We start from the raw sequence: 14,634 nt of genomic DNA, 5'->3' as shown, positions 1-14,634 counted from the left end.
GCACTGGAATAAGCTCTGGGATTTATTATTCAATTGACTGGAAAGCAAGAAAGAGAGAAGGATTTCCCTGTGGCATTACTAGTTCTGAAACTGAGGGGAAACATCATCTACAGGCCAATCTCCTGGGTGACAGATCCCCAACTTCTCCTACTGACCCTGTAGCAACAGAGTTTTCAAAAGCACAGAAGACCAAATTGGATGAGCCTGCAGAATTCCTTCTTTGTTATTCTACAAACTAGCTTGTAAAATCCCTCTGGGAGCAGTAATGTGTTCAATTTAAATGAAAAGAAAAAAAAAAAACAACAAAAACAACCCAGCATTCAAAAACACCAAACAAGATGATCCATGCAAGATGTGTAGCCTGCTTACATGAAATGCACAGAGTATTTGTGATAAGCCAAACCAGCTACAATACTGAAATAAAAAACCAGGCAGTGACAGGCAGCTGGAAAGGGCATCACAGCCCAGATTTGCTGTGCTGCAAGAACACTCTTCCTGCCATCTCTCCCATCTCTGAGTGAAGTTTAAAGCCAACAGATGTATAACTTAATGTTTGGAGTTTCAATGACTCTTATCAAAGTAAGAGACCAGGTAAACCCATCCCTGTACAAGCCAGCTGAGGGTTTCCTGGAAAATCTTCAAAGTCTCTGAAATCAGAAAATGCTGCAGAGACAGGAGGCTCAAAAGCTAAAGTGAGACAGCTCTGTGACCACAGAGTACAGCAAAGCATAATAAAAACTCACACAGCCTTGCTGGGAACATTCATCTTCAAGGATGGGACAAGTAGGAGAGGAGCTAGAATCTCCCACCACAAATGAACAACATTTCCAGAGAGGAGATGGGGATTTTCCAGAGAAGATGAGGATTTTCAAGGCAACAACACTTTGAAGCAGAAAGTGTTTGTTTTCTGAAGGCTGTAACAGCACATGATCTGCCAAGACCACTCATCCCATCCATTTACCTCCCTGTGGTCAGACACTACTTTACTGACCACAACAATAATACACAAATATTCTAATCAAAAGTGGGCTGATTTTGGCCAACTAGAGTATAGCAAGAAGCTGCCCTATTGTGTCATAAAACACAGTAAGGACAAAAGCAGCACTGTTTTCATCTTACAGGTGAGGTAGCATTGCTGGTCTGAAGGCACAGGAGGTCACAGAAGCTCCAACAACTGAATATAGGTCTCAAATCCTTGCCTGGTCTTCAAGACCACCCTTCTGAGTGAGCCTTGAGGAGTGCAGTGTCTCAAGCAGGGCAGGACTGGGCATCACCCTGCAGCTGCTGCAGCAGAAGAATTGCTGAGGAGAGGGGTTACAATTTGGTTTACCAGGCTGGGGACAACCATCCAGGCAGCAGAGAACCAGAGATTAGGTTCCCATTGACACCCCAAGGTAGGGACAAAGTCCCTTCCTTTAGACAAACAAATGGCACATGAGTTTGAAGCATTCAGCCAGGCTGCTGCAGAGCTGCCTGTGCACCCAGAGTGTGACACAGCAAGGGCACAGCCTGTGGCACACAGGAGCTGAAGCCTTCACTGCACAAATGGAGAGAGCTCAAGAACAGATCTGCTGAGGGAAATCCTCCAGCCAAGACTGCTCCAGAGCAACTCAGCACCCAAGCTAAATAAAGAGCCTGGGGCAGAGGGCAAGAACAGAGCAGCTCATCCCAGCCCAGCCCAGCCAAGATGACAACACTCCTGCTAAAGCAGCTTGCCAGGAGCAAGTGAATGGACAGCAAGGACATCCCACAGCCAGGGCTGCAAGGCTGGGATCTCACAGATCCTCCTCTGCCAAAGGCTTGACCCTGAGCTGCAGCTTGTGCAGTAAGGGAAAGAAACCCAACAGGAATGAATGGGAGACAGGAAAGGGATTAAATCCTGTCTGGCCCCAGCGATGTCTGCTCAAAAGTGGAGTCTCTGTAGCAGAGAGCCCCTCTCAGCTGTCACCACGAGGCTGAGAGATGCCTTTTTCCTTGGCTGCCATCCCTTTTGCTAGTGAGCAGCCTGATAAGGGGTGCTGGCAGAATGAAAGCTCTCCCAGATATGGCTGACTCCTGTAAACAAGGAGATGAAAACAGTTTGTTTCAAATCACAGCTGGGAGAAACACTGTAAAGGCAAAATGGTGCCAATGGCTTGCTGACATGTTGCATTGCTTACAGCCACACAGAACACTCTGTGCCCTTCAATTCAAGCTCAGACACCACAAACCTCCCTGGAGAAGAGCAGGAGAAGGCCAAAAGACACTTCAAATTTACTTTTTTAGCAAAAGAAAAGCAGATATATTTATATTACCTGAACAACTGCAGGGATGTAGAGAGCAAGAACATTTTTAGCCACTACCAGACCTGGAATGAGCCTGACCTTGCTGAAGCCAGACTTCCAGAAATCCCAAAAAGAGAGACTGGTACAGACAAGGTAAGGAGGAAACAGAAACAAGTAGGGCAGCCAGGCTGAGTTTTGTGCTCTTCATCTTCTGCAGGGATTTTCAGAGACCTGTCAAAGGAAGCTGTTCAGGTTGGTGGCTGATGAACCCTTACAAGCCCCTTCAAAGCCAGTTTCTTAATAGGAAAGGCACTACACTACCTTGTGACTTTGGAACTGTTTTCCTTATTTCTGCCCTTTATGCATGAGGAGTTATCATCTCAGAACAGGAGATGGGGTTTACCTGAATTCAGAGAGAGATTGGTGTTTCTTAAAAAGACAATACTCATTTTGGCAAGGGAGGAGGAAAAAGAATTTTCTTTTTTTAAATGTAGTTTTAGAACTGCAGCTTGACTCCAAGAAAAAAAAGAAAACCACTTCAAGCATCCCTATGGGCTGGGAACAAAGCAGTGCTAGGCTGCTGTGTGCTCAGAAAACAACACCAATGTCACACAGCCTGGCTCAGGGTGCCAAACATTGCCCACAGCAGCCACACGTCACAAGAGTCACCATTTTCAGCAGCTGTTCTCATTCTCTCATCAAAGTCAGGTGCATTGCTGAAAACAAGCAACCACTTATAAAAGATGTCTTGACTGGGGATAACTTATCAAACAGCCCATTCCACTCTCAGATCTCAGATCCCACCTTTGCTGTTACTCTTGGGGCTCTCCCTTTCTGACAGTGGCAGTAGGGGAAATTATCAAGGACCTGTTTTACCTCTGATGATAAGTGGATGAGTTCCAGCATTTTGTCAGCAGCTTTCTGAGAGATCCTTGGGAAAGAGGTGCAGGGTCTTTTCTCTACTTTATGCAAGAATGTCATGCAATATGTGCCTAGAGGCATACAGGCATTTCCCTGGAAGGGTTCCATACTCTTGTCCTGCATTTCCTCCCAGCCCAAAGGGAACAGAGCATTGATGTCCTCCCATCTCTTCAGGAAGGTTTCTCCATAGTGATCATCTTCCAAAAATGCAGCTCCTGTTAGCTGAGCTTTCACCAGCTGAGATCTTGAATATTTAATAACCCCGGCTTCTTTCCATGATATTTTCACACAGAAAGAAAAATTGAGATGTCTTCTGCTGTTCTGCATTGTCTCCAAACAATTGGACTCATCAGGCAAACAAACCAAACTACATTTGAAACTGAAAATGTTCCATGAACAATGTCACAACAGCACACACTACTCCTAAAGTCTCTGGGTTAATGTAAGAATCAATGGCATCAATCAACTGCAGGGGCCCACAAAAAGAATTTTTATTAATAACATGATCAAATGTTTGGTTCTTATGAAATTCCAGTTGTGTTAAAAATGAAAAATAACTAAGATTTTTGGCAAGTTTAGGAGACAAGGTGAAAGCTCACAAGTTTCTAATGACAATTATGTGCCTAAAAAGCCTGGGAAATTAAAAAACTTCAACAGAAGTTTGGCCATGACAGTGTAAAATATGAAGTGTTTCAACCACAGCCTTGCATAAAGACAAAAGAGACACCAAAGCAGATATATTACAAGTGAAAAAACTGAGACTGACCACTGGCCAAGTGGAAACTGGAGAACCAACAATGGGAACTGCCCCATGCAATATGTGAGTTCTAGATGAAGTGTCACAAGAACAGGGAGGTGGGGCTCAGCCTGCAGTCACCTTCTGGCCAGGTTAACAACTACAGGAGGACCTCAACCAGTGCCCTGTCGGTGAATTGGTAACAACAACAATAAAATGACTGAGTTCTGTGAGCTAAGTTATGGCTTGTCTGTTTGGGAAATTGTTTTAAAAGCTAGGTGCAAATTTAGAGCACAATGGCTTTTTTGCCCCAATTCCCAGCTGGGTGGGTAACACAATTCTGCTCTGAGAATGCCTTTCAGAGAAGGCAAAGCACAACAATGCAGACATTTGACTGAAAGGTGGTAGCTGGGGACAGTTCTTTCACACTTTTTTTCCCCTCTTACACGTAGGTTCCAAGACTATAAATGATCAAAAGGCAAAGCAGGCTCAGGGCAAGTTTTTGACATGTAGCTGTTTTTAAGCTTTGTTTCTTGTCTGAGGAGAGGACATTCTGTTTTGAGGTGTCTTTAAAGGGGTCTGAAATCCAGGAAGTCTAAAGAAATCCCACCCTGAAAGATACAGGGCACATTACCTTTGTTCCCCATTGCCTGTAAGGGATTTGATCACAGCTTTCCAGGGTATGTAATCAATGTTCCCACTACAGCCCTGAGTGTGGGGACTTGATACCAACAAGTCCCACAGAACCAGTGGGGTTGACCCACTGGTCAGTGCTGGGGCTGACCCAGCATCCCTGCTCACCCTGTCCACTCACACTGAACATTTATTTGCTTTCATGCCTGACCAGCAGCAGCCTCCTGTGTGGAGAAGCACAAACTGGCACTCCAGCCTGAGCTAAACTCTTTCACAGAACTTGTCCTAATACTGATGTCTTGGAATTGAACTATCTGCCCCCAGGCTGAATTTGCTCCCCTTTTGTAAATGAAACTGATGTTGTCACATAACTCCTACAATAGAAGTCACTTAATGAAAAAAGAGAACTTTATGTTTCAAGCATCTTGTGTAAGATTATATCACCCAAATAAATAGGAGAATATGTATTATGGGGGTTCATGTAAACATTCCTGTATAAAAGATGTAATATTTTACCCCTCAATGTGCTTGATTTGTGGGAGCCTCCACCTTGCACAGAATAAACAATGTCTCCTTTCTAAATTAGCCCTGTCTGTGTTTAGGGAGCTCCTAAACCTGGAAGCAATGCTACACTTACCTTCACCTGTGATTTCCCTGCAGTTATCACCAGTGGTGCTCCTCAGGCACAGCCCCCCAAAGCAGGACATCCCAGCTGACCCTCAGCCCTCTCTGCAGCCCTCACCAGCCACCAACCCAAGGGGAAGGGCAGCAGGCTTGGGCAGCATGAGACATGAAGATTTTTACCTGACTAAGTTGGCACAAGGTCCTGGCCAGCGGCAGCTCTGATAAACTCTCTGGATCACCGTTTCTGACCCGTTCTGCACCTGGCAGGAGACTGTCCTTGTGACTGTGTAGTGACACCAGTGCCTGCAGAGAGAGAGGACACACGTTAGTGAGCCCCAGTGGGACAGCCAGGGAACCAACACACACCAGACTGCAGGAAGAACAGACCAAGAATCTGGGGGTGGGGTGGTTTCTTCTGCCAGCCATAGCCAGGCTGACTTGCAGTCTTCACTTCTCACCCCACCCTCTCCTTCCAAGAGCTGCAGAAAGATTCCCAGCTCCTGCCAACCTGAACCACAGATCCAGTAATATCTCTTGCTTGGTTGTCAGAGGCCAGAGTTTTACAGTGCATAATTTAGTTCTGTGACTTATCAGAAACAATAGGACTTGGAGGAAAAAAAGACATGTTCCAAATCTCCTGATAGTCAGCTCCCATTGTACTGGTCTTAATTCCACCCTGCTTGTTATGGTATCATTCCCCAGCCTCCCACCATTCTGAACAACAGCAGAGTAGGAAAATTCTGCTTTCTGGTGTGGTGGAGTTCTCTGTCAGCAGGGCTTGAACAAGCTGGGCGCTGAACAAGTCCTGTTGTTGTCCTGCTGAGGTTACTGCCTAAAAATGGGCAAGGGAAATGCAGGGGAGGGAGGGATGAGTGTCTCACACTGTCAAGAGAGAGAGACAGAGCCTTCACTGCAAGGTGTATGAGACAGAAGGAACTGCAGTGTTAGCACAGGGAATTCAGACCTAAAGACCCTTCAGGGACCTTCTCTAAAAAACAAAAAAAGCTTTAGGTTCCAGGGACATGCTTGAGGGGACACAAAAACTTTTCCCATTGCAAGTATTGCTCATTTTGCCAAATATTGGTTCACTTTTCTGTGAATATTTTGGTGTGGAATGTTTTGTGATGCTTTTGTACATCAGTGTAGTTAACAGGTTTGAGAGTCACTTTCCTCCTGACTGGGGATCAGAACTGGGGTCACTGTGGGACATGGAGACACCAGCCTGTGCTCCAAAACACACCCAGTGCTTGTGTAAGCATTCCCTGCTGAACCAGAGCCAGAGCCCTGGCTCCTCATCTATCTTAAAGCAAGAGCCCTCAATAGAGCTGATCCCTTCAAGCACCACAGTGACTCCCCAACCTTGCACAACAAAAATCAAAGTGGAAATGCACCTGCACATCCCCTTCTCCTTCCCTAAAGCACCTCCTCTCTGTCAGTTTCCCCAGAACACACAATTTACAGCATTTGTTGCCTTTTTTTTCCCCTTTTTGCATTCCCCTCCCATCTCCACAGGAATCCCTGCTCTCTGGATAGCTCCCATTTCCATGAATAGGAGGCACAGATGCCAGCACCACATGGGGCCAGCGGGCTGCTCACTGACCCTTGGGCTACAGCCGGCCAGGAGGGCTGGGACACCCAGGGAGGGGTGGCTCTGTGCCACTGCCACCAGCCCAGCAGCAGGGACAGGGTTCAGCTTGCAGCTTTCCCTGAGACACTGCTCCTGCTCACCAGAAACCCCCCTGGATTCCCCAGCAGGGAGTGTGCACTGTGGGCATACCTGAGGTGACCCCAGGTGAGCAGGGAGGTCTTTCAGAACCACTTATCTCAGATTTGTCAGGGATCTGTGCTGTGTAAATAGGGATCAGGTCTGTGGGCACACCTGAGGTGATCCCAGGTGAGCAGGGAGGTCTTTCAGAACCACTTATCTCAGATTTGTCAGGGATCTGTGGTGTGTAAATAGGGATTAGGCACTGGAGTAGCCAAATGTCTCTACTGACATCTGCAGCATCAAAACAAGGGGGGAAAAGATGAAGTTAATGAAGCTTCAGATGACATGATGACATCAGATCCTTTAACAGGCTCAACAGAGCTCCCACACAAAGTTTAGGGAACAGGACCAGGAGAAACAACAGGAGCTAAAGGCTGAAAATGTGATAATTCAAAGTGAAGTTTTCTTTACCTTTCACTTGCACACTTGGTGCAATCAGCCATTTGGTCTCTCCAAGCCTTAGTCATGGGGTTTGTCCAGGCTGGGGTAAAATCTCCTCATGACATGGGAACAGCCAGTTGAGCACAGAAGGAAAAGCAGCCAGGAGAAAGGGTGAGAACAAGAGGGGTTGGGAAAATCACAGCCCTGCATTCCCAGAATTCACAGAATGACCAGGCTGGAAGAGACTTTCAAGATCATCAAGTCCAACCCAGCCCCAACACCTCAATTCAACCCTGGCACCCAGTGCCACATCCAGGCTTTGTTAAATACACCCAGGGATGGGGACTCCAGCACCTCCCCAGGCAGCCATTCCAGTACTTTATCACTCTTTCTGTGAAAAACTTCTTCCTAATATCCAACCTATATTTCCCCTGGCACAGCTTAAGGCTGTGTCCTCTGGTTCTGTTAGTGCTGCCTGGAGAAAGAGCCCAGCCCCAGCTGAGCACAGGCACCTTTCAGGGAGCTGTAGAGTGATGAGGTCACCCCTGAGTCTCCTTTTCTCCAGGCTGAGCACCCCCAGCTCCCTCAGGGGTTCCTCAATCACTCCAGGAAGTGAGAAGCTCCCCGAGGCTCTCCATGCATTGCCTTTCTTGCCTGAAGCCATCACCTGGGTTTGCCAGGCTGAAGAGGACTGGCAGCTCATGGCAGGGTAACAGATCCTTCACTCAAATCCAGGGACAGCACACTTATCACCTCATCTCCAAAGCAGAAACACCAATGTGGGCATAAAAAAAAGGGGCAGACCCCAAAGATACTCAGCTAATCAAACGTGAGCACTGATTTCTCCAACTTCTCTCTTTACCAATGGAACAGAGGGTTTGGTTACAAAGGTACCCACAGCCAGGAGTGAAAGGTACATCACACTCTTGGCTTCCCATAAATAGCATAATTTTCCTACAAATACAACTTTTAGGGCTTTTTACTGTGGCACACAGGCAGGTGAGACAAAACCAGGAACACAGCTGGTCAAGGATGCATTAGGACATCCAGCTTGGAACTCAGGGCAGATAAAATAGCACAGTGATTACAAAAGAAAGACAGACAGACAAAACCATCCCAAAACTTCCCTTTGCAAGCCAAAAGTCAGCAAGAACAGCCTCCAGAATGCAAGCAGGCTTCAGACAACGTGATGAAAGGCCCCATCATGGCTTACAGAGATTATAAATGACCCTTTATATTATACACAGATGCTAGGAAGGAAGGTTTAGGACTTTTACTGGCATGCATCCAGGATGGCAGAGAATATATTGCTGCTTATTCAGAAAGAATATTCCAACCAAGCAAACAAAATGATCCAAACAGCAGCTCCTTCAGGATCTCATGCATGCTCATCACCAGCATATTTAGTGTGATGTTCTGCAGCATCCCAAGGAACTGGTCCTTGCTCAGAGAGAGGAGTTTCACTTGGTCCATTTCCTCCAGCTGTTTCCAAACACCCCCTCCTCTCACACCCTATTTAATTCTTGGAAGACTTTCACAGACAACAGAGGATCTGCAGATCATGGCCTGCAAACTGCTGATTTAGACAGTTTCCTTCTGAGGCTACAGATCCAGATCTCATGTCTTGATCCCAGCTGACAATGTGTTTTTCCAGAGGGAATGGGGGTGTTGATGCCAGCAGCTATCAAATCACATTCACTGTGTAGTGCTGTGGACCCTTCAGGCTAAATGGAACAACAAAATCAATAGTTTGCTTCCATTTGGAGATAGTCTGGAAACTCCTGCTTGGAGTTTGAACAGACCCCTCCCTCAGCAGATGCTGAGGGGCGCCTGCTCTCTGCTGACTCAGCAAAAGCAGTGACAGCTTCAGGCACCTGGACACTGGAGGGACACAAGAAATCCTCCCCTTCCAGAGCACATGGGGAACTGCCTGAGAGCATCTCACAGGGCATCCAGGCTTACTCAGAAAGCTGGAGGTGCAGTTTGCTTCCATAGGCAGACACCAGACAAAGCCATACCTGCACTCCACTGACTTTCTGATCCTCCTGCACCCATCAGGTGCTTGTTGGGACTCCCAGTTCACCCCTGGAGATTCTGGATGATTTTACATCCAACAGTGAGAGAGAAAAGGGACTGCAGAGGGTGGAGAAGTGTAAGGTAACATACAACAAGCTAAAATACTGTGGGTTCCAGAAGAGCCCCACACTCACATATCAAAGCTTAATTCCTGGATAGCATAGTTAGAGCAATCATTTCATGGATGGGAAGACACTGACAGGAAACTTCATCTTCCCTCCCTTCTCACCACTGGGATTTGCACAGTGTTCCCTAAGCCTACAGGGTGCATAAGAGATGTCTCCATCCATCCATCCATCCATCCTTAGGAGCACTCACACCACAACACACAGAGCCATCCCCAAAAGCAGTGTTTGCTTCTTTCCTAGTCCAAACTGCTCACTTTTCCAAGCTTCTCTTCATCCTGGGGGTCCCTGGAGGATGTTCCAGGTGGTTCACAAGAGAAAAGCCCCCTGGCTGTTTGCTGGCTCCATTTCACTGGAGAAGGGATCACAAAGTGAGCAGTGTCAGAACCACTGGGCTGGACTGATCAGGACCCAGCAAGGGCTGGTGAATCAGGATTGTGCAGCTCAGAATGGAAGTGGCTGCATTCCTGCCTAATCACCTCTGTCAGAGAGGTGACAGTTCAGCACCACACACAAACCAGGGCTGCCTGCCCTGCTAGGGACAGACCTACAGCAGGCACCACCTCCCCCACAGGAGCTGATGCTCTCACTGGACTGAAAGACATGGCTCCAGCTCCTGAAATCTGTGGTCTCCCATCACACCACACTCCCACCAGCTCAGAACAGCTTCCAGCAGAAACAATCCCCCCAGCTGGGCTCTGCACAAAGCCATTTGTAGAGCTGAGTAAAATGGTGTGGGTTTGGTAAAGAGTTAACTGGACAAGCCAGAAGGAAGAGAATTCTTTCTGAGAGTGGGAGAACACTTCATATGCAGGATGGTTTCATCAGCACCTGTTCCATGTGTTTGGGCACAAACTGACCCTCCCCACTCTCAATAAATATGACAGAAGTCTCTTAGGAAGGTTGGCATTTCTGATGCTTGTGATTTGCCCTAAAGCTTTGTCCTGTGTAAACAACTGCACTGAATTATCTTTTTGTTTCCATAAGGATAACACACTGTGTGTTATACTTAGCAGAGATCAACATTTAGGGCACAGAAAACAGTAGGAGTGTTTTGATAGCTAGGTAGATTTCCCCAAGTTTCCTCATAACATTTTTCACTGGAGCTATCAATTTCCCTGCAATCCTAGCGAGGAATTTCAATAAAATCAGAAGGTCACTGACTTTCACTGGGAAAAAGTTGCTGTTCTGACTCAATGAAAGCAAACTGTGCCCTTTTCTCTGTGTAAATAGTACAGCATCCCATTTGCTCTGCCAGAACAGCAATCCATACACTCTGTGCTGCAGCCCAGCATTAGGAGGGGTTAGTTATTTATATATTCCCTTGAGGCCAGGAGTAGAAGTTGCCCTCTACATTCCAAGAAATCCAAATTCAAAGGCTGCCAGGCTCTCTGGGTTATCTCTTCCTGAACCATCCACTTCTATAAAATTACATTATTCCTTTCTTATTCACAAATACACACCTCCCTGAATGTGCTTTGACTCTCATCAGGATCAAGTTTACCAGCTAATTCAGTTGGCTGGGACCAGGTTACTTTTTACTGCTGTGACCTGGCTAAAGAGGAAACCATCCCATCACATGTTACTGGAAAGCTCAGATAAAAGCCAAGTTGGGCTTAAGTTCCCCCTGTTCTTGGCTGTATTCATGCTCTCCCCAGGTAACTAGGTTTTAGGATCAAGGCTGTCATCCAGCTCATTGTCCAGCTACAAAATCCAATTGTAACCAGCAGTCTCCACACTATTGGAATGTTCAGTGTTGATGGATTGATCCAGGATTGCCTGTAGATAGATGGACCTTTGCTAAGGAACCCATGAAAGACCACCTGGCAGGGGTGAGGGGCTGGCTGTACACAAGCTTATCATGGCAGGGTTCAGTTCAAAGCAGATTCTGCTCCTCCATTACAAAGTTTTAAGAGGCCTGCAAGTCAGAAGCCACGACAAGCCACAGTAATCTTGCTGTCAATATTGATGTTTTACGCATGCCTTACTCCCACTGAGCACTTCATAGTCACTAATAGAGGTTACCCTGACTCCTGCAAAAAAAGGGAGAGAAATCTCTGTAACAGCCCATTCATTTTGGGAAAGGAATAAAACTGGAAGGCTGCTGGTGTTTCTGAAGCCAGACAGCAGCAGCCATTTGAAGCAGCAGAGAGCCAGAGGCACGAACATGAATAAGACAAGTTCCAGGTCTCCCACTCTGCTCTGTTGGTCAGACAAAGGTTGGAAGGAACTCCAATCTCTCTGCACACACCACCACTCCACCCCCACAATAAGAGTCTGAACAAAGTGGCCATAAAAATAAGTTCTGGCTAGCAGAGTAAGATGGGACAATTTATCTAGGAACCTCTCAAAAGCATAACCCTTCCCCAGGGGAGCAATATGTTCTGTGCTTTGTGCACTTCAAATACTCACTTGCCAATAACAGCCTTAAGTTTTCCCACACAAAGTGCATTATCAGAGCCTGCTGGAGGGAGTTTAGTCCTAGAGGAATCTTTACCTGAGGAGGAAAACACAGTTCAGTCTGCACACAGCTTCAGTCTCAGTCTTCAGAAATTTCTGCAGCCAAGCACATTTAACTGTGCTTTCCTTGCTTTGTTTCATGCAGGGATGACCCTCCAAAAAGCACTACCTTGAGGGCTGAGCTTTCTTCAATCCATAGGAAACTGCATAAGATTTTACCTTATCCTCCTGCAGCCACTGAAGTTACAGGGGCTAAGGGAAAACCTCTCCCTGCTGGAATTATTAAACACCTAGAAGCAGCATAGCTAAATACCAAGGAACATGTGTGCAACTCTTCTTCAGAGATAAGGAGGGATCCAGCTCCCAGAGCCACATTCAGCTCCTTCAGCCATGAGAACATTCCTCCTCTCTCCTAATTTTCAAACTCATTCATTAGGCACCTGCCAGATAAGAACACTCACCTGTTACACACCCTTGTAGAGCATCAGCACTGATATTAATGAAGGATAGAACAGAGGGAGATGAAGATTTAAGTGTTGATCAGGCAGGGAGTATCAGAAACAAACTGATCACATTCAAAAGTCCCTCTGAGCCTACATACCTGTTTGTGTGTAAGGGCAGAGGGCACCAGGAATATTCCTCCAGCATAAAGTCCCTCTGATTCATAGCCAGTACCCATCTCCTCTCAGCTTGCCAGTGACATGTTCCAACTGAATCAAACCATAAATATGGTTGACCTGACCATAATTACCTTCAGCAGTGAAATGAAAGAAGTTAGTCCATGACTGAGCGCTCAGAAATAAAAGGGGGCTTCACCCCTTTGAAGTTCTTTGCTTTTACAGACATTCTTTTACACACTGCAGTGTTTTGCTGCTCCCTCCCATGAGCTTATCACAATCAATGAGAAGACAGTAGTTTCCAGTGTTCACAGAGGGAGGAAAGAGGAAATGTACAAAAATATCCATGGAATCTGTCTTTGTTAAATTAGACTGACTTGATGGAATTTGGCATTTGATATCCATGCAGCGTGGAAATCATGCACAATTACAACCAAGTATGTCATTTTTGCAGCATTAAAAACTGCTTGAATTAGAGTCTTCCAAAAGAAGAACCTGAGTCTAAACATTTGTGCACAGCTGGATAACATGGTTGTAGATAGGTCTAACACCTCCACACTGTGAATACATCCAGAGAACTGGGTTGTTCATTCCTAAAAAGCCTGACCTTGATAGGAGGGGTGGGATCACAGGAAAAAAAATCCTTAAGACCTTGATTGAAAGTAGAGAGCTGGGATTTGGCAGTAGGGATTTGGCAGACCAACTGTCTGTCTGAAACAGATCCCTGTGGTCTAAGTCTACATTTGGTACTTGTCTGTGTCCTCCTCTGAGGGCCTGATCTAGAACTGGTTAAGCTGAGGACAGTGACCCTGATCCTCATTATAAGCACCAGACTAACTCTGATAAAAGTCAGTACATCTGAGTTTAGAACAATTCATTCAGAATTAAGCTCTAAATTTGATTTAGCAAGAAGTAGAGTGTGAATTTTAAGTAGAAGAACAGGGCACTGACACACACCTGCTCGTCCTCAAAACCTTTGCAGAAAAGAAAACATTAAGAAAAGCAGTATAAGGAGTCACTGACCCTGTCAGAGCATCCTGTGCTTTACTACTGCTCTTGTTGTGGCTACAGCTGCTCCTCCACCATCCACAAAGGCAGTGCCCATGGCTGTCTTTAATTCCCCTTGTAACAAAACACTTTGCACAATTCAGTCCTCCAAAAGGGACAAATCAGGCTCCTGCTGGTTTCAGCATCTCCTTAAGTGCCACCCTTTGCCCTACAAAGCCTGTATCTGCATCAGAAGCCAATCTGCAGGGGTTGGACAGAGCCTACTCCCAAATTTGTTTTGTTTTTTTGCTTATAGAGCTCTGTACAGACAACAGAGCATCTTTGTGCCTCCCATTCAGCCCTCTGGTGCCAAACTCCCAGCACTTACCAGCAGCAATGAATGCCACATGCATGACAGGAACACAGGCACTTGGCCTAAATGAAGCAGTGTTTTTCATTAACATTATACTGGCACCAAAAACCACAAACTACAGCAAGAACAAAAGGCAATGTCAAAAGGACAGTGTTGAGTGTATAAAAAAAAAAATTAAGATGGCATGATCAAGCTTCCTACTATTGCATGATGTTAATCTGCTCATGTAACATGCATGTTTTGGGTTTTTCCTGGAGCTGAACAGTTGGGATATTGCTGCACTGGAGAAGGTACATCCTTTTGATAGCTAGAAACAAACAAACAAACAAAATGTATTGAAAGAGATCCCACAGACAGCACATTGCTTTCTATTTAGGGCAATACAGATGTGTTTTCCTTATGTTTTCAACTGTCAGAGCAGTGAGCCCCAAAAGGTATCAAAAATCAGATTAATGTTTTAGCTTCAGATCCACAGGTCTTAGGATGCAACTGGAAATACCTGCACAAACAGCTGTGTGAGGTAAACTGAACCCACAACTCTTCTAGCAGCACCCCTTCCACCTGCCCACTTCTCTTTTCCTGTGCCACATTCCAATTTTTTCGGTCTAGGTCTTCAATTTGGTCAGCAGCTTGTACAGGAATTTGTGGGCTCTGGTGTACAAGGGACTA

At 46.0% G+C, this 14,634-nt stretch overlaps 1 protein-coding gene across 2 annotated transcripts in view; it reads right to left on the bottom strand.

Annotated features, from left to right (window-relative positions):
• The window catches only part of COL26A1 (collagen type XXVI alpha 1 chain), a 171,773-nt gene that overhangs the window by 142,876 nt on the left and 14,263 nt on the right, over positions 1-14,634 (bottom strand). For both annotated transcript variants that reach the window (XM_036395353.1, XM_054517047.1), the window contains exon 2: positions 5,359-5,481. In XM_036395353.1, coding sequence (XP_036251246.1) covers positions 5,359-5,481 — 123 coding nt within the window. The remainder of the gene's footprint in view (positions 1-5,358; positions 5,482-14,634) is intronic.

This window comes from Molothrus ater, chromosome 21 (genome assembly GCF_012460135.2).
Source record: "Molothrus ater isolate BHLD 08-10-18 breed brown headed cowbird chromosome 21, BPBGC_Mater_1.1, whole genome shotgun sequence".
NCBI classification, from domain to species: Eukaryota; Metazoa; Chordata; class Aves; order Passeriformes; family Icteridae; genus Molothrus; species Molothrus ater.
The sequence above is the reverse complement of the archived record's forward strand: the minus strand, read 5'-3'. Positions and strand labels throughout refer to the sequence as shown.